At 43.2% G+C, this 24,672-nt stretch overlaps 1 protein-coding gene across 2 annotated transcripts in view; it reads left to right on the top strand.

Moving 5' to 3' along the window:
* TCP11L2 (t-complex 11 like 2) overlaps positions 1 to 24,672 on the top strand; it is a 113,333-nt gene that overhangs the window by 85,099 nt on the left and 3,562 nt on the right. For both annotated transcript variants that reach the window (XM_053717005.1, XM_053717006.1), the window contains 2 exons: positions 4,895 to 5,070; positions 5,347 to 5,519. In XM_053717005.1, the coding sequence (XP_053572980.1) occupies positions 4,895 to 5,070; positions 5,347 to 5,519 (349 nt within the window). The remainder of the gene's footprint in view (positions 1 to 4,894; positions 5,071 to 5,346; positions 5,520 to 24,672) is intronic.

A 24,672-nucleotide genomic window follows, 5' to 3' on the forward strand; every position in this document is an offset into this window, starting at 1 on the left:
CCTGGAAACCGATGCAAGGCTGGAACAAGGGTAAGCAGGCCAAGAAGCCTGCCGCTGCTAACAAAACAGCATGAAGGAGTAGCCCCTGATCCGGGACCGGATCTAGTGGGGGGCAGACTCTCTCTCTTTGCTCAGGCTTGGGCAAGAGATGTTCAGGATCCCTGGGCGCTAGAAATAGTTTCTCAGGGTTATCTCCTGGAATTCAGGGAACTACCCCCAAGGGGAAGGTTCCACATGTCTCACTTATCCTCAAACCAAATAAAGAGACAGGCGTTCTTACATTGTGTAGAAGACCTGTTAAAGATGGGAGTGATACACCCAGTTCCAATAAAGGAACAAGGAATGGGATTTTATTCCAATCTGTTTGTAGTTCCCAAAAAAGAGGGAACTTTCAGACCAATTTTGGATTTGAAGATCCTAAACAAATTTCTCAGGGTACCATCGTTCAAGATGGAAACCATTCGAACGATTCTACCCACTATCCAGGAAAGTCAATTTATGACTACCGTGGATCTAAGGATGCGTATCTACATATTCCTATCCACAAAGAACATCATCAGTTCCTAAGGTTCGCTTTTCTGGACAAACATTACCAGTTTGTGGCCCTCCCATTCGGGTTAGCCACTGCTCCAAGGATTTTCACAAAGGTACTAGGGTCCCTTCTAGCGGTTCTAAGACCGAGGGGCATTGCTGTAGTACCTTACTTGGACGACATTCTAATACAAGCGTCGTCCCTGTCAAAAGCAAAGGCTCATACAGACATCGTTCTGGCCTTTCTCAGATCACACGGATGGAAGGTGATCATAGAAAAAAGTTCTCTGTCTCCGTCGACAAGAGTTCCCTTCCTGGGAACAATAATAGATTCCTTAGAAATGAGGATTTTTCTGACAGAGGTCAGAAAGTCAAAACTTCTAAGCACTTGTCAAGTTCTTCATTCTGTTCCTCGTCCTTCCATAGCGCAGTGCATGGAAGTAGTAGGGTTGATGGTTGCAGCAATGGACATAGTTCCTTTTGCACGAATTCATCTAAGACCATTACAACTGTGCATGCTCAAACAGTGGAATGGGGACTATACAGACTTGTCTCCAATGATTCAAGTAGATCAGAAGACCAGAGATTCACTCCGTTGGTGGCTGACCCTGGACCATCTGTCCCAGGGAATGAGCTTCCGCAGACCAGAGTGGGTCATTGTCACGACCAACGCCAGTCTAGTGGGCTGGGGCGCGGTCTGGGAATCTCTGAAAGCTCAGGGTCTATGGTCTCGGGAAGAGTCTCTTCTCCCGATAAATATTCTGGAACTGAGAGCGATATTCAATGCTCTCAGGGCTTGGCCTCAACTATCAAAGGCCAGATTCATAAGGTTCCAATCAGACAACATGACGACCGTTGCGTATATCAATCATCAGGGGGGAACAAGGAGTTCCCTGGCGATGAAAGAAGTGACCAAAATAATTCAATGGGCGGAGGATCACTCCTGCCACCTGTCTGCGATCCACATCCCAGGTGTGGAAAACTGGGAGGCGGATTTTCTGAGTCGTCAGACATTCCATCCGGGGGAGTGGGAACTCCATCCGGAGATCTTTGCCCAAATAACTCAATTATGGGGCATTCCAGACATGGATCTGATGGCGTCTCGTCAGAACTTCAAGGTTCCTTGCTACGGGTCCAGATCCAGGGATCCCAAGGCGACTCTAGTAGATGCACTAGTAGCACCTTGGACCTTCAACCTAGCTTATGTATTTCCACCGTTTCCTCTCATTCCCAGGCTGGTAGCCAGGATCATTCAGGAGAGGGCCTCGGTGATCTTGATAGCTCCTGCGTGGCCACGCAGGACTTGGTATGCAGACCTGGTGAATATGTCATCGGTTCCGCCATGGAAGCTACCTTTGAGACAGGACCTTCTTGTTCAGGGTCCATTCGAACATCCAAATCTGGTCTCCCTCCAGCTGACGGCTTGGAGATTGAACGCTTGATTCTATCAAAGCGTGGGTTTTCAGATTCTGTGATAGATACTCTGGTTCAGGCCAGAAAACCGGTAACTAGAAAGATTTACCATAAAATATGGAAAAGATATATCTGTTGGTGTGAATCCAAAGGATTCCCATGGAATAAGATAAAAATTCCTAAGATTCTCTCCTTTCTACAAGAAGGTTTGGAGAAAGGATTATCTGCAAGTTCTCTAAAGGGACAGATCTCTGCTTTATCTGTCTTACTACACAAAAGACTGGCAGCTGTGCCAGATTTTCAAGCATTTGTTCAGGCTCTGGTTAGGATCAAGCCTGTTTACAGACCTTTGACTCCTCCCTGGAGTCTAAATCTAGTTCTTTCAGTTCTTCAAGGGGTTCCGTTTGAACCTTTACATTACATAGATATTAAGTTACTATCTTGGAAAGTTTTGTTTTTGGTTGCAATTTCTTCTGCTAGAAGAGTTTCAGAGTTATCTGCTCTGCAGTGTTCTCCGCCCTATCTGGTGTTCCATGCAGATAAGGTGGTTTTGCGTACTAAGCCTGGTTTTCTTCCTAAGGTTGTTTCTAACAAAAATATTAACCAGGAGATAGTTGTACCTTCTTTATGTCCGAATCCAGTTTCAAAGAAGGAACGTTTGTTACACAATTTGGACGTAGTCCGTGCTCTAAAATTCTATTTAGAGGCTACAAAAGATTTCAGACAAACATCTTCCTTGTTTGTTGTTTATTCTGGTAAAAGGAGAGGTCAAAAAGCGACTTCTACCTCTCTTTCCTTTTGGCTTAAAAGCATCATCCGATTGGCTTATGAGACTGCCGGACGGCAGCCTCCTGAAAGAATCACAGCTCACTCCACTAGGGCTGTGGCTTCCACATGGGCCTTCAAGAACGAGGCTTCTGTTGACCAGATATGTAAGGCAGCGACTTGGTCTTCACTGCACACTTTTGCAAAATTTTACAAATTTGATACTTTTGCTTCTTCGGAGGCTATTTTTGGGAGAAAGATTTTGCAAGCTGTGGTGCCTTCCGTTTAGGTAACCTGATTTGCTCCCTCCCTTCATCCGTGTCCTAAAGCTTTGGTATTGGTTCCCACAAGTAAGGATGACGCCGTGGACCGGACACACCAATGTTGGAGAAAACAGAATTTATGCTTACCTGATAAATTACTTTCTCCAACAGTGTGTCCGGTCCACGGCCCGCCCTGGTTTTTTAATCAGGTCTGATGAATTATTTTCTCTAACTACAGTCACCACGGTACCATATGGTTTCTCCTATATATATTTCCTCCTGTCCGTCGGTCGAATGACTGGGGTGGGCGGAGCCTAGGTGGGACTATATGGCCAGCTTTGCTGGGACTCTTTGCCATTTCCTGTTGGGGAAGAGATATCCCACAAGTAAGGATGACGCCGTGGACCGGACACACCGTTGGAGAAAGTAATTTATCAGGTAAGCATAAATTCTGTTTTTTCCATTTTTTCCTGATATTTTATAATTTTTTTTATAGTAAATTATAAGATATGATGAAAATAATGCTATCTTTAGAAAGTCCATTTAATGGCGAGAAAAACTGTATATAATATGTGTGCGTACAGTAAAAGGAGTAAGAGGAAAATTACAGCTAAACACAAACACTGCAGAAATGTAAAAATAGCCCTTGTCCTCAAAGGGACACTGAACCCAAATTTTTTCTTTTGTGCTTCAGATAGAGCATGCAATTTTAAGCAGCTTTCTAATTGACTCCTATTATCAAATTGTCTTCATTCTCTTGGTATCTATATTTGAAATGCAAGAATGTAAGTTTAGATGCCGGTCCATTTTTGGTGAACATACTGGGTTGTTCTTGCTGATTGGTGGATAAATTCACCCACCAATAAACAAGTGCTTTCCATGGGTCTGAACCAAAATAGTAGCTTAAATGCCTTCTTTTTCAAATAAACAAAGCAAGAGAACGAAGAAAAAATGATAATGGGTTTAAATTAGAATGTTGCTTAAAATCGCATGCTTTATCTGACTCACAAAAGAAAAAATGTGGGTTCAGTGTCCCTTTAAGGGTAAGAAAATTGAAAAATGGTCTGGTCATTAAGGGGTTAATGTCAATCTTTGAATCTCTGGGAGAAGGAACATATTACAACTTGAGAGTGAGTTTGCTGAGGGCATGGAGAGCAGTGAAACATTGCATGATATTAGTATACGATTTATTGCACTTGCAATCTGTCACATAAATGTCAAGGTAAAAAGGCTCTGCTGTCCTTGTTAAAATAATGTGACTGTATTACTAGCACCAACTTACCACTTCACCTGTTGCTTGCCAGTGAGTTCTGCCTGATCAGCAGCTTTAAAGTCAGTGTCCAATGTTTTATTTTATGATCCTTTATGTATCATTTGCTACAGTACAAAAATATGGTACAAACTAATCGTCTTGTTAGGTCTGAGCAGCATTAAATTGCGGTTTATAATAAAATACTAAAATCTGGATATAACAGACACAAGTTTAACCTTCAACATAGTTTTGATTGTTAAATTAACGTGTTTACTTAATCTTGTTCTGAGAATTCTTTCTCTCTCTTACTAGGTAGGAGAAAAAAAAACATTTGTCTACAATACGAGAAGCCTTATTTCTTACTTGTCTAACACAATTTCTTACTAGTTATACATTTTAGCAAATGTAATCCTATATCTCCTTATCTGGTTAAAACCAAAACACCAGTTAACAGTTTCATTTTATGAGTAATGAATGTCTGTGTTAACTGTAACATATAAGGAATTTGCAGCTATTTAGAATGGCATCCAGTATTAATTTTGAGGGGCATTTATCTTCTTAGTATGTTACTGAATTAAAACACGCAAGTTTATAAACTCGAGATTATTGTTGTTGTTGTTAATTTTTAGCCTTCAGTATTTACAGTCAGTGTGTTTGGTTTTTTTTGTAGACTCTCATTACAGATGAATTTCGCATTCAAGAATTAAAGCACAAACTTTATCAAGTGAAACTTATAGCTTGTGTGTGCCTCATTGCTCAGAACATAATGGGATCTTGCTGCACTAATGAATTTACAGACAAAATGAAAGAAATCACAGCAATACTCCTGCAGGGTGTGAACAACAAGTGAGTTTGCATTTTAAGATTTAAACTAGGGCAATGGAGGCTATTTTTTTTTTTTTTCATTTTAGCATATGTGCGATTTAAGGCTTATGATGGAGTTAATCAGGAATGCTTTCGAGTGTGTGGGTTGCTGAGGGGCATGGGGTGGGGTGTATATGTGTGTGTGTTACATTGATCTTAGTTTGATGGTGGTAAAATAAATTTGTAATTGGACTTCCCTACAAAAATCTATAAATACATATGTACATTTTTATCTGGCTTATTTTGTTTTATTTTCAGAAAATTCAATTTAAAAGAATCTCTCAATACTATTAGCATTAAAATTTGTTTTGAGCTGAACAAATCACTGACAGAAAGAGATTTACCCACACTTAATGCTGAGGCACAAGCCAACTTAGTGGGACAAATCTGCAGCATCATTGAAAAAGAACATCCTATTTACAACTTGATTGGTAAGTTTAAAATACTGTTTTACTCTTCAAATGTTGTAGATTAATGTGATATAGTTAACCCATAACAACAATATAATGCTCATACATTTCACACTACACTACTTATAGTTTATCAGTCAGGGAAAAGGTTAGTAGCCCACTTAAAGGGACAGTCATTTTAAAGTCTTACCTTAGATTAAGCTGAAAATAGCCTCTGCAACCTCACCATATCATGCAACAGGAACGGTAAAACAGTTATTTATTTTGTAAGATGTCCATGGATTCATCCTAACTTGTGGGATATTGTCCTTCCTGACAGGAAGTAGCAAAGAGAGCACCACAGCAGAGCTGTCTATATAGCTCCCCCCTTAACTCCACCCCCAGTCATTCTCTTTGCTGGCTCTAAGCAGGAAGGGTAAAGAGAAGAGGTGTTAAACTGTTAGTTTTATTTTATCTTCAATCAAGTGTTTGTTATTTTTAAATGGTACCGGGGTTGTACTATTTACTCTCAGGGAGGACATAGATAAAGATTTCGGCCTGGAGGATGATGATCTTAGCATTTGTAACTAAGGTCAACTGCTGTTCCCACATGAGCTGAGGAGTACAGGAAAACTTCACTGTGAGGAACGGTTTCTTGCTATACAGCAATGAGGTATGTTCAGTCATATTTTCTGCAGAGACTGTGTTAACTCAGAAAGGCTGACAGTGTCCCCATTAGGGGAAGGGTAAGCAGTAATCCTAGTGTTATCAGAGGTTTTTACTAGCTTGCATAAAGGGTTAATTTTTTGTGGGCACTCAGTTTGTTATGTGAATTTGGGACAAACGTTTTTGTGTCTGGGAGTAACGTTTTCTGTTTTATGGGACATTTGCTTGAGGGTTCTTTGGGGTTGTTTATAACCCACATGGCTTTCAGGCAGGGTTTGTTAGTTCTGTGTAGGCCCCAGCAACATCGAGTGAGGTGGGCGGGGCCTATTTTCGTGCCTCAGTTGCGTATTTACAAGCAGCAAGCAACTTCTCCTGAGGTCCTGATAGTCTTCTGAGGGACTAATTGAAGCTTTAAACCCCATATTATTGCTTCCTAAGGGCAGGTAGGGCCACAGCAGAGCTGTGGCAAAGTGCTTTAGGGGGTTTTAACCGGTTTTAGACAATTATCAATCCGTTTTTTTTCATTTTGGGGTCTATTGCTTTTTTACTTGTGGTGCAATCCTTCTAAAGCTTAGTGGGTACACTGTTAGAAATTTCGGAATTTTTGAAGCAATTTTAACCTGTTTTGCAGTTTGTGTATGCCTTTTTTTCTCTTAAAGGTACAGTACCGTTTTTGCAAATTGTGTTTTTTTCATTAAATAAAGTGTTTTCTAAGCTTGCTTGCTTCATTACTTCAGACTATTTTACCAATGATCCAGGAGGGTCAATATATGACTACCGTGGATCTAAAGGATGCGTATCTACACATTCCTATCCACAAAGATCATCACCAGTTCCTCAGGTTTGCCTTTCTGGACAGGCATTACCAGTTTGTGGCTCTTCCCTTCAGGTTGGCCATGGCGCCAAGAATCTTCACAAAGGTGCTAGTGTCCCTTCTGGCGGTCCTAAGGCCGAGGGGCATAGCAGTAGCGCCTTATCTAGACGACATCTTAATTCAAGCGTCGACTTTCCAACTTGCCAAGTCTCACACAGACTTAGTGTTGGCCTTTCTAAGATCTCATGGGTGGAAGGTGAACGTGAAAAAGAGTTCTCTTATTCCTCTCACAAGAGTTCCATTCCTGGGAACTCTGATAGATTCGGTGGACATGAAAATATTTCTGACGGAGGTCAGGAAATCAAAGATTTTAACCACCTGCCAAGCTCTTCATTCCATTCCTCGGCCGTCAGTGGCTCAGTGTATGGAGGTAATCGGACTTATAGTAGCGGCAATGGACATAGTTCCGTTTGCTCGCTTGCATCTCAGACCACTGCAACTATGCATGCTCAAACAGTGGAATGGGGATTATGAAGATTTATCTCCTCAGATAAATCTGGATCAAGAGACCAGAGACTCTCTTCTTTGGTGGTTGTCACAGGATCACCTGTCCAGGGGAATGTGTTTCCGCAGGCCAGCGTGGGTTATTGTGACGACAGACGCCAGCCTACTGGGCTGGGGTGCAGTCTGGAATTCCCTGAAAGCACAGGGTTTGTGGACTCAGGAGGAGGCCCTCCTACCGATAAATATTCTGGAATTAAGAGCGATATTCAATGCTCTTCAGGCGTGGCCTCAGCTGGCTTCGGCCGGATTCATCAGGTTTCAGTCGGACAACATCACGACTGTATATATCAATCATCAGGGGGGAACAAGGAGTTCCTTGGCGGTGATAGAAGTTTCCAGGATAATCCGATGGGCAGAGGCTCACTCTTGCCATCTATCAGTGATCTATATCCCAGGGGTAGAGAACTGGGAGGCAGATTTTCTAAGTCGTCAGACTTTTCATCCGGCGGAGTGGGAGCTCCATCCGGAGGTGTTTGCTCAACTGGTTCAGCAATGGGGCACACCAGAATTGGATCTGATGGCGTCTCATCAGAACGCCAAACTTCCTCATTACGGATCCAGGTCAAGGGATCCTCAGGCAGTACTGATAGATGCTCTAGCAGTACCCTGGTCGTTCAACCTGGCTTATGTGTTTCCACCATTCCCTCTCCTTCCGCCTCTGATTGCCAGAATCAAACAGGAGAGAGCTTCGGTGATTTTGATAGCGCCTGCGTGGCCACGCAGGACTTGGTATGCAGACGGATATGTCATCTCTGCCACCATGGACTCTGCCACTGAGACGGGACCTTTTGATTCAAGGTCCATTAAAGCATCCACACTTGATTTTATCAAAGCGGGGTTTCTCTGAGTCGGTCATAGATACCTTGATTCAGGCTCGAAAGCCTGTCACCAGGAAGATCTATCATAATATATGGCGTAAATATATTTTTTGGTGCGAATCCTAAGGCTACTCATGGAGTAAGATCAGGATTCCTAGGATTTTGTCTTTTCTCCAAGAAGGATTGGAGAAAGGATTGTCCGCTAGTTCCTTAAAGGGACAGATATCTGCTTTGTCTATTCTGTTGCACAAGCGTCTGGCAGATGTCCCAGACGTTCGGGTTTTTTGTCAGGCTTTAGTTAGAATTAAGCCTGTGTTTAAACCTGTTGCTCCGCCATGGAGTCTAAATTTAGTTCTTAAAGTTCTTCAGGGGGTTCCGTTTGAACCCATGCATTCCATTGATATTAAGCTTCTATCTTGGAAAGTTCTGTTTCTAGTTGCTATCTCTTCAGCTCGAAGAGTTTCTGAACTATCTGCATTACAATGTGACTCGCCTTATCTTGTTTTTCATGCTGATAAGGTGGTTTTGCGTACCAAACCTGGGTTCCTCCGTAAGGTTGTTTCTAACAGGAATATCAATCAGGAAATTGTTGTTCCTTCTCTGTGTCCTAATCCTTCTTCCAAGAAGGAACGTCTGTTGCACATCTTGTACGTGGTTCGTGCCTTGAAGTTTTATTTGCAAGCAACCAAAGATTTTCGCCAATCATCTTCTTTGTTTGTTGTCTATGCTGGAAAGCATAGAGGTCAAAAGGCTACGGCTACCTCTCTTTCCTTTTGGCTGAAAAGCATCATCCGTTTGGCTTATGAGACTGCTGGACAGCAGCCTCCTGAAAGAATTACAGCTCACTCCACTAGAGCGGTGGCTTCCACATGGGCTTTTAAAAATGATGCTTCTGTTGAACAGATTTCTAAGGCTGCGACTTGGTCTTCGCTTCATACCTTTTCCAAATTTTCCAAATTTGATACTTTTGCTTCTTAGGAGGCTATTTTTGGGAGCTAGGTTTTGCAAGCAGTGGTGCCTTCTGTTTAGGTTCCTGTCTTGTCCCTCCCTTCATCCGTGTCCTAAAGCTTTGGTATTGGTATCCCACAAGTTAGGATGAATCTGTGGACTTGGTACATCTTGCAAAAGAAAACAAAATTTATGCTTACCTGATAAATTTCTTTCTTTTGCGATGTACCGAGTCCACGGCCCCCCCGTCTATTCAAGACAGATAGTATTTTTTATGTAAACTTCAGTCACCTCTGCACTTTATAGTTTCTCCTTTTCTTCCTTGGCCTTTGGTCGAATGACTGGGGGGTGGAGTTAAGGGGGGAGCTATATAGACAACTCTGCTGTGGTGCTCTCTTTGCTACTTCCTGTCAGGAAGGACAATATCCCACAAGTTAGGATGAATCCGTGGACTCGGTACATCGCAAAAGAAAGAAATTTATCAGGTAAACATAAATTTTGTTTTTGAAATGAATAATGTTTCTGGCCAGTTTGAAATGGCTGCCAGGCTCCACCCACTGATGACATCACGATCTGGGCTGCATATGGCTTCCAATCACAAAAGGCTCACTAGTTGACAGAGGCGTAACTAGAAACCACAGGGCCCAGGTGCAAGAATCTAAGAAGGGCCCCCCCACCCACCCCAAAAAAAGTGAATTTGATACATATCTTTTTTTTTTTTTTTTTTTTTAACATTTAACACAGAAAAAAATGTGAATCAGATTACATGTCTGCAAAAGGAGGTACCCTGTGCCCACAGTCTGTGAGATGGTCTGACCCCCTATTACTGTATATAGTGACACTGTTTAACCCACCAGTACTGTATATAGTGAGTCAGTGACACAGTCTGTAATCTGCCGGTGAGATGGCAGGCCTGACCCTACCCGCCCCAGTACTGTGACCACAGTAGTCTGTAACATGGTCCAGCCCCCCGTACTATATATAGTGGTACTGTATAGTGACACTGTTTACTCCCGCCCCCCCCCATGCTATAGTAACAAGGTCTGTAATTTGCTGGTTCCACAAACATACACACACACACACACATACATGCATAAATACACACACAGTCACATACATACATACATACATACATACACACATAAACACACACACACACATAAACACCAATGGGTAAAACAGAAACACTAACCCCTGTAGTCAGAGACACTAGTGAAGCATCATGTCACACTCACATGATATCAGTGCAGGCAGTGGCAGGTCAACATTTTTTATTGTAAAAAAAAAAAAATTTAAGCTGGGGGCCCAGTCACAATTGTGGCTCTGCACCCCCCTGTAGTTTTGTCCCTGCTAGTTGAATTCAACAAACTGTCAATGCTATTCAGCTGCATAGATGCAGCCCAGATCGTGATGTCATCGGTGGGTGGAGCTTGGCAGCCGTTTCAAACTGGCTATAAACAATATTCATTTTAAAATACATTTTTTACCGTTCCTGCTGCATGATATAGAAAGGGTGTAGGAGACTATTTGCAGCTTAATCTAAGGTAAGACTTTAAGATGACTATGGTGTAGAATGTCCCTTTAATGTTCCATTTTGTGATCAACTAGGTATGGACGCAGTTACAATAGCTTACCCTATGGGTAGGTACAGCCTCTTTTTACCCACTTGTGCATTTCACAAAATATTTACTTTTCCTATTTTATCAGTCAGGTTACCTTAAAAAGGGACCAGCTTTGACCAAGTCCATTAGATGAACTAAAGCAATTGCCTAGGGATGGAGGGTGTTGCTACAGCTGGTGCAGTGCATATGCTATTGACCACTCACACTCAGGAAGCATAGAGGGAGCAGTAGCTGCCTCGGGTGGACCCTCCCCAGACTGAGTGAGCACCAGTAGTAGTGGCCTTTTCCTTCTTCCTCTTGTCCCCTCCTTCCCTCATCTGCTTCCTCTGTTGATGCCGAGGTTAAATTTGATTGCACTAGGCCTCAGCATCAATTTTAGCACTCCCTGGACACAGATTGACACTTTTCTTGCTACTGCTGTGAGTGTATGTGTACAAAATAAGTCTTGCCTAGGGCACATGAAATCCTTGGGCAATTCAGCTATGAACATATTTTACCTTTAACCCTTTAACGACGAATGTCGTACAGGGTACGTCGCACACAACCTGGTCTTAAAAGACCAACGACGTACCCTGTACGACATTAGGGGTTTAAAGCGGCTGGAAGCGATCCTGCTCGCTTCCAGCCGCTTTCCGGTTATTGCAGTGATGCCTCGATATCGAGGCATCCTGCAATAACACCCCTTGGCCATCCAGTGCAGAGAGAGCCACTCTGTGGCCCTCTCTGCACCGGACATCGATGGCCAGTATCGTTGGTGGGTGGGAGCTTACGTGGGAGGCGGGTGGGCGGCCATCGATCGGCCATATGACGTCAAGGGGGGGTGGGATCGTGGGCGTGCACGTCGGATGCGCACGCACGTGCACTGGGTGGGAACGGCTACACTACAGAAATTTAAAAAAAAAAATTGGATAGAGTGGGGTACAAATAAATTTAAAAAATACATCTAAGGGATCTGGGAGGGGGTGGGTGGTTGCTCTTTGGCTGGGGGGAAGCTACACTACAGAAAAAATTAATAAAATTTCTCCAACATAGGTGTGTCCGGTCCACGGCGTCATCCTTACTTGTGGGATATTCTCTTCCCCAACAGGAAATGGCAAAGAGCCCAGCAAAGCTGGTCACATGATCCCTCCTAGGCTCCGCCTACCCCAGTCATTCTCTTTGCCGTTGTACAGGCAACATCTCCACGGAGATGGCTTAGAGTTTTTTAGTGTTTAACTGTAGTTTTTATTATTCAATCAAGAGTTTGTTATTTTAAAATAGTGCTGGTATGTACTATTTACTCTGAAACAGAAAAGAGATGAAGATTTCTGTTTGTAAGAGGAAAATGATTTTAGCAACCGTTACTAAAATCGATGGCTGTTCCACACAGGACTGTTGAGAGGAATTAACTTCAGTTGGGGGAACAGTGAGCAGACTTTTGCTGCTTGAGGTATGACACATTCTAACAAGACGATGTAATGCTGGAAGCTGTCATTTTCCCTATGGGATCCGGTAAGCCATTTTTATTACAGAGTAAATAAGGGCTTCACAAGGGCTTGTTAAGACTGTAGACATTTTCTGGGCTAAATCGATTCATATATAAACATATTTAGCCTTGAGGAATCATTTAATCTGGGTATTTTTGTAAAATAATATCGGCAGGCACTGTTTTAGACACCTTATTCTCTAGGGGCTTTCCCTAATCATAGGCAGAGCCTCATTTTCGCGCCGGTATTGCGCACTTGTTTTTGAGAAGCATGACATGCAGTCGCATGTGTGAGGAGCTCTGATACATAAAAAAGACTTTCTGAAGGCGTCATTTGGTATCGTATTCCCCTTTGGGCTTGGTTGGGTCTCAGCAAAGCAGATACCAGGGACTGTAAAGGGGTTAAAGATAAAAACGGCTCCGGTTCCGTTATTTTAAGGGTTAAAGCTTCCAAATTTGGTGTGCAATACTTTTAAGGCTTTAAGACACTGTGGTGAAATTTTGGTGAATTTTGAACAATTCCTTCATACTTTTTCGCAATTGCAGTAATAAAGTGTGTTCAGTTTAAAATTTAAAGTGACAGTAACGGTTTTATTTTAAAACGTTTTTTGTACTTTGTTATCAAGTTTATGCCTGTTTAACATGTCTGAACTACCAGATAAACTGTGTTCTGAATGTGGGGAAGCCAAGGTTCCTTCTCATTTAAATAGATGTGATTTATGTGACACTGAAAATGATGCCCAAGATGATTCCTCAAGTGAGGGGAGTAAGCATGGTACTGCATCATTCCCTCCTTCGTCTACACCAGTCTTGCCCACTCAGGAGGCCCCTAGTACATCTAGCGCGCCAATACTCCTTACTATGCAACAATTAACGGCTGTAATGGATAATTCTATCAAAAACATTTTAGCCAAAATGCCCACTTATCAGCGTAAGCGCGACTGCTCTGTTTTAGATACTGAAGAGCATGAGGACGCTGATGATATTGGTTCTGATATGCCCCTACACCAGTCTGAGGGGGCCAGGGAGGTTTTGTCTGAGGGAGAAATTTCAGATTCAGGGAAAATTTCTCAACAAGCTGAACCCGATGTGATTACATTTAAATTTAAGTTGGAACATCTCCGCGCTCTGCTTAAGGAGGTGTTATCCACTCTGGATGATTGTGAGAATTTGATCATCCCAGAGAAATTATGTAAAATGGACAAGTTCCTAGAGGTCCCGGGGCCCCCAGAAGCTTTTCCTATACCCAAGCGGGTGGCGGACATTGTAAATAAAGAATGGGAAAGGCCCGGTATACCTTTCGTCCCTCCCCCCATATTTAAAAAATTGTTTCCCATGGTCGACCCCAGAAAGGACTTATGGCAGACAGTCCCCAAGGTCGAGGGGGCGGTTTCTACTTTAAACAAACGCACCACTATACCCATAGAAGATAGTTGTGCTTTCAAAGATCCTATGGATAAAAAATTAGAAGGTTTGCTTAAAAAGATGTTTGTTCAGCAAGGTTACCTTCTACAACCAATTTCATGCATTGTCCCTGTCACTACAGCCGCGTGTTTCTGGTTCGATGAGCTAGAAAAGGCGATCGATAGTGATTCTCCTCCTTATGAGGAGATTATGGACAGAATCCGTGCTCTCAAATTGGCTAATTCTTTCACCCTAGACGCCACTTTGCAATTGGCTAGGTTAGCGGCGAAAAATTCTGGGTTTGCTATTGTGGCGCGCAGAGCGCTTTGGTTGAAATCTTGGTCAGCGGATGCGTCTTCCAAGAACAAATTGCTTAACATTCCTTTCAAGGGGAAAACGCTGTTTGGCCCTGACTTGAAAGAGATTATCTCTGATATCACTGGGGGTAAGGGCCACGCCCTTCCTCAGGATAGGTCTTTCAAGGCCAAAAATAAACCTAATTTTCGTCCCTTTCGTAGAAACGGACCAGCCCCAAGTGCTACGTCCTCTAAGCAAGAGGGTAATACTTCTCAAGCCAAGCCAGCCTGGAGACCAATGCAAGGCTGGAACAAGGGAAAGCAGGCCAAGAAACCTGCCACTGCTACCAAGACAGCATGAAATGTTGGCCCCCGATCCGGGACCGGATCTGGTGGGGGGCAGACTCTCTCTCTTCGCTCAGGCTTGGGCAAGAGATGTTCTGGATCCTTGGGCACTAGAAATAGTCTCCCAAGGTTATCTTCTGGAATTCAAGGGGCTTCCCCCAAGGGGGAGGTTCCACAGGTCTCAATTGTCTTCAGACCACATAAAGAGACAGGCATTCTTACATTGTGTAGAAGACCTGTTAAAAATGGGAGTGATTCATCCTGTTCCATTAGGAGAACAAGGGATGGGGTTCTACTCCAATCTGTTCGTAGTTCCCAAAAAAGAGGGAACGTTCAGACCAATCTTGGATCTCAAGATCCTAAACAAGTTTCTCAAGGTTCCATCGTTCAAAATGGAAACTATTCGAACAATTCTTCCTTCCATCCAGGAAGGTCAATTCATGACCACGGTGGATTTAAAGGATGCGTATCTACATATTCCTATCCACAAGGAACATCATCGGTTCCTAAGGTTCGCATTCCTGGACAAGCATTACCAGTTCGTGGCACTTCCTTTCGGATTAGCCACTGCTCCAAGGATTTTCACAAAGGTACTAGGGTCCCTTCTAGCGGTACTAAGACCAAGGGGCATTGCAGTAGTACCTTACTTGGACGACATTCTGATTCAAGTGTCGTCCCTTCCTCAAGCAAAGGCTCACACGGACATAGTCCTGGCCTTTCTCAGATCTCACGGATGGAAAGTGAACGTAGAAAAGAGTTCTCTATCTCCGTCAACAAGGGTTCCCTTCTTGGGAACAATAATAGACTCCTTAGAAATGAGGATTTTTCTGACAGAGGCCAGAAAAACAAAACTTCTAAACTCTTGTCAAACACTTCATTCCGTTCCTCTTCCTTCCATAGCGCAGTGCATGGAAGTAATAGGTTTGATGGTAGCGGCAATGGACATAGTTCCTTTTGCGCGCATTCATCTAAGACCATTACAACTGTGCATGCTCAGTCAGTGGAATGGGGACTATACAGACTTGTCTCCGACGATTCAAGTAAATCAGAGGACCAGAGACTCACTCCGTTGGTGGCTGTCCCTGGACAACCTGTCACAAGGGATGACCTTCCGCAGACCAGAGTGGGTCATTGTCACGACCGACGCCAGTCTGATGGGCTGGGGCGCGGTCTGGGGACCCCTGAAAGCTCAGGGTCTTTGGTCTCGGGAAGAATCTCTTCTACCGATAAATATTCTGGAACTGAGAGCGATATTCAATGCTCTCAAGGCTTGGCCTCAGCTAGCAAAGGCCCAAGTTCATACGGTTTCAATCAGACAACATGACGACTGTTGCGTTCATCAACCATCAGGGGGGAACAAGGAGTTCCCTGGCGATGGAAGAAGTGACCAAAATCATTCAATGGGCGGAGAATCACTCCTGCCACCTGTCTGCAATCCACATTCCAGGAGTGGAAAATTGGGAAGCGGATTTTCTGAGTCGTCAGACATTACATCCGGGGGAGTGGGAACTCCATCCGGAAATCTTTGCCCAAATTACTCAATTGTGGGGCATTCCAGACATGGATCTGATGGCCTCTCGTCAGAACTTCAAGGTTCCTTGCTACGGGTCCAGATCCAGGGATCCCAAGGCGACTCTAGTAGATGCACTAGTAGCACCTTGGACCTTCAAACTAGCTTATGTATTCCCGCCGTTTCCTCCCATCCCCAGGCTGGTAGCCAGGATCAATCAGGAGAGGGCGTCGGTGATCTTGATAGCTCCTGCGTGGCCACGCAGGACTTGGTATGCAGATCTGGTGAATATGTCATCGGCTCCACCATGGAAGCTACCTTTGAGACGAGACCTTCTTGTTCAAGGTCTGTTCGAACATCCGAATCTGGTCTCACTCCAGCTGACTGCTTGGAGATTGAACGCTTGATCTTATCAAAACGAGGGTTCTCAGATTCTGTTATTGATACTCTTGTTCAGACCAGAAAGCCTGTAACTAGAAAAATTTACCACAAAATATGGAAAAAATATATCTGTTGGTGTGAATCTAAAGGATTCCCTTGGAACAAGGTAAAGATTCCTAAGATTCTATCTTTTCTTCAAGAAGGATTGGAGAAAGGATTATCGGCAAGTTCCTTGAAGGGACAGATTTCTGCCTTGTCTGTGTTACTTCACAAAAAGCTGGCAGCTGTGCCAGATGTTCAAGCCTTTGTTCAGGCTCTGGTTAGAATCAAGCCTGTTTACAAACCTTTGACTCCTCCTTGGAGTCTCAACTTAGTTCTTTCAGTTCTTCAGGGGGTTCCGTTTGAACCCTTGCATTCCATTGATATTAAGTTATTATCTTGGAAAGTTTTGTTTTTGGTTGCAATTTCTTCTGCTAGAAGAGTTTCAGAATTATCTGCTCTGCAGTGTTCTCCTCCTTATCTGGTTTTCCATGCAGATAAGGTGGTTTTACGTACTAAACCTGGTTTTCTTCCGAAAGTTGTTTCTAACAAAAACATTAACCAGGAGATAGTCGTGCCTTCTTTGTGTCCGAATCCAGTTTCAAAGAAGGAACGTTTGTTGCACAATTTGGATGTTGTTCGCGCTCTAAAATTCTATTTAGATGCTACAAAGGATTTTAGACAAACGTCTTCCTTGTTTGTTGTTTATTCTGGTAAAAGGAGAGGTCAAAAAGCAACTTCTACCTCTCTCTCTTTTTGGATTAAAAGCATCATCAGATTGGCTTATGAGACTGCCGGACGGCAGCCTCCTGAAAGAATCACAGCTCATTCCACTAGGGCTGTGGCTTCCACATGGGCCTTCAAGAACGAGGCTTCTGTTGATCAGATATGTAGGGCAGCGACTTGGTCTTCACTGCACACTTTTACCAAATTTTACAAGTTTGATACTTTTGCTTCTTCTGAGGCTATTTTTGGGAGAAAGGTTTTTGCAAACCGTGGTGCCTTCCATTTAGGTGACCTGATTTGCTCCCTCCCTTCATCCGTGTCCTAAAGCTTTGGTATTGGTTCCCACAAGTAAGGATGACGCCGTGGACCGGACACACCTATGTTGGAGAAAACAGAATTTATGTTTACCTGATAAATTACTTTCTCCAACGGTGTGTCCGGCCCACGGCCCGCCCTGGTTTTTTAATCAGGTCTGATAATTTATTTTCTTTAACTACAGTCACCACGGTATCATATGGTTTCTCCTATGCAAATATTCCTCCTTTACGTCGGTCGAATGACTGGGGTAGGCGGAGCCTAGGAGGGATCATGTGACCAGCTTTGCTGGGCTCTTTGCCATTTCCTGTTGGGGAAGAGAATATCCCACAAGTAAGGATGACGCCGTGGACCGGACACACCGTTGGAGAAAGTAATTTATCAGGTAAACATAAATTCTGTTATTAAAAAAAAAAGCAGTTTGTTTTTTTTAGTAAACTGGGTACTGGCAGACAGATGCCAGTACCCAAGATGGCTACCATTAAGGTAGAGGGGTAGGGTTAGAGAGCTATTTGGGGTGGGATCGGGGAGGTTGCGGGCTAAGGGGGGATCCTACACATCAGCATATGTAAATATGCTATAAAAAAATACCTTTTATTTTAGTACTGGCAGACTTTCTGCCAATACTTAAGATGGCGGGGAAAATTGTGGGGTGGGGGAGGGAAGAGAGCTGTTTGGGAGGGATCAGGGGTGTGATGTGTCAGGTGGGAGGCTGATCTCTACATTAAAGCTAAAATTAACCCTGCAAGCTCCCTACAAGCTACCTAAGTAACCCCTTCACTGCTAGACATAATTCACGTGTGATGCACAGCGGTATTTAGCGGTCTTCTAATTACCAAAAAGCAACGCCAAAGCCATATATGTCTGCTATTTCTGAAGGGGATCCCAGAGAAGCATTTACAACCATTTTTGCCATAATTGCACAAGCTGTTTGTAAATAATTTCAGTGAGAAACCTAAAGTTTGTGAAAAAGTGAACTTTTTTTTTTTATTTGATTGCATTTGGCAGGGAAATGGTGGTATGAAATATACCAAAATGGGCCTAGATCAATACTTTGGGTTGTCTACTACACTACACTAAAGCTAAAATTAACCCTACAAGCTCGCTAATTAACCCCTTCACTGCTGGGCATAATACACGTGTGGTGCGCAGCTGCATTTAGCGGCCTTCTAATTACCAAGAAGCAACACCAAAGCCATATATGTCTGCTATTTCTGAACGGTTTACAACCATTTATGCCATAATTGCACAAGTTGTTTGCAAATAATTTCAGTGAGAAACCTAAAGTTTGTGAAAAAAATTGTGAAAAAGTGGTGAAATGGTGGCATGAATTATACCAAAATGGGCCTAGATCAATACTTTGGGATGTCTTCTAAAAATATATATATACATGTCAAGGGATATTCAGGGATTCCTGAAAGATATCAGTGTTCCAATTTAACTAGCGCTAATTTTGAAAAAAAGTGGTTTGGAAATAGCAATAGTGCAAAGTGCTACTTGTACTTATTGCCCTATAACTTGCAAAAAAAGCAAAGAATATGTAAACATTGGGTATTTCTAAACTCAGGACAAAATTTAGAAACTATTTAGCATGGGTGTTTTTTGGTGGTTGTAGATGTGTAACAGATTTTGGGGGTCAAAGTTAGAAAAAGTGTTTTTTTTTCCCTCATATTTTATATTTTTTTAGTAAATTATAAGATATGATGAAAATAATGGTATCATTAGAAAGTCCATTTAATGGCGAGAAAAACGGTATATGTGTGGGTACAGTAAATGAGTAAGAGGAAAATTACAGCTAAACACAAACACCGCAGAAATGTAAAAAACAGAATTTATGCTTACCTGATAAATTACTTTCTCCAACGGTGTGTCCGGTCCACGTCGTCATCCTTACTTGTGGGAATATCTCTTCCCCAACAGGAAATGGCAAAGAGTCCCAGCAAAGCTGGCCATATAGTCCCTCCTAGGCTCCGCCCACCCCAGTCATTCGACCGACGGACAGGAGGAAAAAATAGGAGAAACTATAGGGTGCCGTGGTGACTGTAGTTAGAGAAAATAATTCATCAAACCTGATTAAAAAACCAGGGCGGGCCGTGGACCGGACACACCGTTGGAGAAAGTAATTTATCAGGTAAGCATAAATTCTGTTTTCTCCAACATTGGTGTGTCCGGTCCATGGCGTCATCCTTACTTGTGGGAACCAATACCAAAGCTTTAGGACACGGATGAAGGGAGGGAGCAAATCAGGTTACCTAAACAGAAGGCACCACGGCTTGCAAAACCTTTCTCCCAAAAATAGCCTCCGAAGAAGCAAAAGTATCAAATTTGTAAAATTTGGCAAAAGTGTGCAGTGAAGACCAAGTCGCTGCCTTACATATCTGATTAACAGAAGCCTCGTTCTTGAAGGCCCATGTGGAAGCCACAGCCCTAGTAGAGTGAGCTGTGATTCTTTCAGGAGGCTGCCGTCCGGCAGTCTCGTAAGCCAATCGGATGATGCTTTTAAGCCAAAAGGAAAGAGAGGTAGAAGTCGCTTTTTGACCTCTCCTTTTACCAGAATAGAAGACAAACAGAGAAGATGTTTGCCTGAACTCTTTTGTAGCTTCTAAATAGAATTTTAGAGCACGGACTACATCTAAATTGTGTAGCAAACGTTCCTTCTTTGAAACTGGATTCGGACACAAAGAAGGTACAACTATCTCCTGGTTAATATTTTTGTTGGAAACAACCTTTGGAAGAAAACCAGGCTTAGTACGCAAAACAACCTTATCTGAATGGAACACCAGATAGGGCGGAGTACACTGCAGAGCAGATAACTCTGAAACTCTTCTAGCAGAGGAAATAGCAACCAAAAACAAAACTTTCCAAGATAACAACTTAATATCTATGGAATGTAAAGGTTCAAACGGAACCCCTTGGAGAACTGAAAGAACTAGATTTAAACTCCAGGGAGGAGTCAAAGGTCTGTAAACAGGCTTGATCCTAACCATAGCCTGAACAAATGCTTGAACATCTGGCACAGCTGCCAGTCGTTTGTGTAGTAAGACAGATAAAGCAGAAATATGTCCCTTTAGAGAACTCGCTGATAATCCTTTTTCCAAACCTTCTTGTAGAAAGGAAAGGATCTTAGGAATTTTTATCTTATTCCATGGGAATCCCTTGGATTCACACCAGCAGATATATCTTTTCCATATTTTATGGTAAATTTTTCTAGTTACCGGTTTTCTGGATTGAACCAGAGTATCTATCACAGAATCTGAAAACCCACGCTTTGATAGAATCAAGCGTTCAATCTCCAAGCCGTCAGCTGGAGGGAGACCAGATTTGGATGTTCGAATGGACCATGTACAAGAAGGTCCTGTCTCAAAGGTAGCTTCCATGGTGGAACCGATGACATATTCACCAGGTCTGCATACCAAGTCCTGCGTGGCCACGCAGGAGCTATCAAGATAGATCACCGAGGCCCTCTCCTGCTTGATCCTGGCTACCAGCCTGGGAATGAGAGGAAACGGTGGAAACACATAAGCTAGTTTGAAGGTCCAAGGCGCTACTAGTGCATCCACTAGAGTCGCCTTGGGATCCCTGGATCTGGACCCGTAGCAAGGAACCTTGAAGTTCTGACGAGACGCCATCAGATCCATATCTTTAATTGAGTCAATTGGGCAAAGATCTCCGGGTGGAGTTCCCACTCCCCCGGATGGAAAGTCTGACGACTCAGATAATCCGCCTCCCAGTTTTCCACACCTGGGATGTGGATCGCAGATAGATGGCAGGAGTGATCCTCCGCCCATTTTATTATTTTGGTCACTTCTTTCATCGCCAGGGAACTCCTTGTTCCCCCCTGATGATTGATATAAGCAACAGTCGTCATGTTGTCTGATTGGAATCTTATGAATCTGGCCTTTGCTAGTTGAGGCCAAGCCCTGAGAGCATTGAATATCGCTCTTAGTTCCAGAATGTTTATCGGGAGAAGAGACTCTTCCCGAGACCAAAGTCCCTGAGCTTTCAGGGATTCCCAGACCGCGCCCCAGCTCACTAGACTGGCGTCGGTCGTGACGATGACCCACTCTGGTCTGCGGAAGCTCATTCCCTGGGACAGGTGGTCCAGGGTTAGCCACCAACGGAGTGAGTCTCTGGTCTTCTGATCTACTTGAATCACTGGAGACAAGTCTGTATAGTCCCCATTCCACTGTTTCAGCATGCACAGTTGTAATGGTCTTAGATGAATTAGCGCAAAAGGAACTATGTCCATTGCTGCAACCATCAACCCTACTACTTCCATGCACTGAGCTTCGGAAGGACGAGGAATAGAATGAAGAACTTGACAAGCGTTTAGAAGTTTTGACTTTCTGACTTCTGTCAGGAAAATCCTCATTTCTAAAGAATCTATTATTGTTCCCAAGAAGGGAACTCTTGTCGACGGAGACAGGGAACTTTTTTCTATGTTCACCTTCCATCCGTGAGATCTGAGAAAGGCCAGAACGATGTCTGTGTGAGCCTTTGCCTTTGAAAGAGACGACGCTTGTATTTGAATGTCGTCCAAGTATAGTACTACTGCAATGCCCCTTGGTCTTAGAATCGCTAGAAGGGACCCGAGTACCTTTGTGAAAATCCTTGGAGCAGTGGCTAACCCGAATGGGAGGGCCACTAACTGGTAATGTTTGTCCAGAAAGGCGAACCTTAGGAACTGATTTTTGTGGATAGGAATATGAAGATACGCATCCTTTAGATCCACGGTAGTCATGAATTGACCTTCCTGGATTGTAGGTAGAATCGTTTGAATGGTTTCCATTTTGAACGATGGTACTCTGAGAAATTTGTTTAGGATCTTTAAATCCAGAATTGGTCTGAAAGTTCCCTCTTTTTTGGGAACTACAAACAGATTTGAGTAAAATCCCATTCCTTGTTCCGCCGATGGAACTGGGTGTATCACTCCCATCTTTAACAGGTCTTCTACACAATGTAAGAATGCCTGTCTCTTTATTTGGTTTGAGGATAAGTTAGACATGTGGAACCTTCCCCTTGGGGGTAGTTCCTTGAATTCCAGAAGATAACCCTGAGAAACTATTTCTAGTGTCCAGGGATCCTGAACATCTCTTGCCCAAGCCTGAGCAAAGGGAGAGAGTCTGCCCCCTACTAGATCCGGTCCCGGATCGGGGGCTACTCCTTCATGCTGTTTTGTTAGCAGCAGCAGGCTTCTTGGCCTGCTTACCCTTGTTCCAGCCTTGCATCGTATTCCAGGCTGGTTTGGTTTGTGAAGCATTACCCTCTTGCTTAGAGGATGCAGAATTAGAGGCCGGTCCGTTCCTGAAATTACGAAAGGAACGAAAATTAGACTTATTCTTGGCTTTGAAAGGCCTATCTTGTGGGAGGGCGTGGCCCTTTCCCCCAGTGATGTCTGAGATAATCTCTTTCAATTCTGGCCCAAAGAGAGTTTTACCCTTGAAGGGGATATTAAGCAATTTTGTCTTGGATGATACATCCGCTGACCAAGACTTTAGCCAAAGCGCTCTGCGCGCCACAATGGCAAACCCTGAATTTTTCGCCGCTAATCTAGCTAATTGCAAAGCGGCATCTAAAATAAAAGAATTAGCCAACTTAAGTGCGTAAACTCTGTCCATAACCTCCTCATATGGAGTCTCTCTACTGAGCGACTTTTCTAATTCCTCGAACCAGAACCACGCTGCTGTAGTGACAGGAACAATGTACGAAATGGGTTGCAGAAGGTAACCTTGCTGTACAAAAATCTTTTTAAGCAAACCCTCCAATTTTTTATCCATAGGATCTTTGAAAGCACAATTATCCTCGATAGGAATAGTAGTGCGCTTGTTTAGAGTAGAAACTGCCCCCTCGACCTTAGGGACTGTCTGCCATAAGTCCTTTCTGGGGTCGACCATAGGAAATAATTTCTTAAATATAGGAGGGGGGACAAAAGGTATGCCGGGCTTCTTCCACTCCTTATTCACTATGTCCGCCACCCGCTTGGGTATAGGAAAAGCGTCGGGGTGCACCGGAACCTCTAGGAACTTGTCCATCTTGCATAATTTTTCTGGAATGACCAGGTTGTCACAATCATCCAGAGTAGATAACACCTCCTTAAGCAGTGCGCGGAGATGCTCTAATTTTAATTTAAATGTCACAACATCAGGTTCAGGCTGTTGAGAAATTTTTCCTGAATCTGAAATTTCCCCATCTGACAAAACCTCCCTCATGGCCCCTTCAGATTGGTGTGAGGGTATGACAGAGCAATTATCATCAGCGCCCTCCTGCTCTTCAGTGTTTAAAACAGAGCAATCGCGCTTTCTCTGATATGCGGGCATTTTGGATAAAATATTTGCTATGGAGTTATCCATTACTGCCGTCAATTGTTGCATAGTAATAAGCATTGGCGCGGTAGAAATACTAGGGGCCTCCTGCGTGGGCAAAACTGGCATAGACACAGAAGGAGATGATGTAGAACTATGTCTACTCCCTTCATCTGATGAAACATCTTGGGCAATTTTACTATCTGTGGCAGTACTGTCCTTACTTTGTTTGGATGCTATGGCACAATTATCACATAATTTTGAAGGGGGAGACACATTGACTTTCATACATATAGAACATAGCTTATCTGAAGGTACAGACATGTTAAACAGGCTTAAACTTGTCAATAAAACACAAAAACCGGTTTAAAACAAAACCGTTACTGTCTCTTTAAATTTTAAACAGAGCACACTTTATTACTGAATATGTGAAAAAGTATGAAGGAATTGTTCAAAATTTACCAAATTTTCACCACAGTGTCTTAAAGCATTCAAAGTATTGCTTTAACCCTTAAAATAACGAAACCGGAGCCGGTTACAGTTTTAACCCCTCTACAGTCCCAGCTACAGCCTTTGCTGCGACTTTACCAAACCCAGGGGGGAATACGATACCAAATGAAGCCTTCTAGGAACTTTTCCAACTACTTTCAGATCCTCACACATGCATCTGCATGTCTTGCTCTCAAAAGTAACTGCGTAGTAATGGCGCGAAAATGAGGCTCAGCCTACAACTGGGAAGGCCCTTCCTGACTGGAAAGGTGTCTAACACAGTGCCTGACGTTAAAAAATGTTCCCCAAGTTTATAAATGTGAATTACAAGCATAAACATGTATAAAATGCCCAAATAAAGCAATCGATTTTGCCCATAAAAGTGTCTACCAGTTTTATAGCCCATATTAAGCCCTTTATTCTGTTTGAGACTAAGAAAATGGCTTACCGGTCCCCATGAGGGGAAATGACAGCCTTCCAGCATTACACAG

Source organism: Bombina bombina, chromosome 6 (genome assembly GCF_027579735.1).
Source record: "Bombina bombina isolate aBomBom1 chromosome 6, aBomBom1.pri, whole genome shotgun sequence".
Taxonomy (NCBI): domain Eukaryota; kingdom Metazoa; phylum Chordata; class Amphibia; order Anura; family Bombinatoridae; genus Bombina; species Bombina bombina.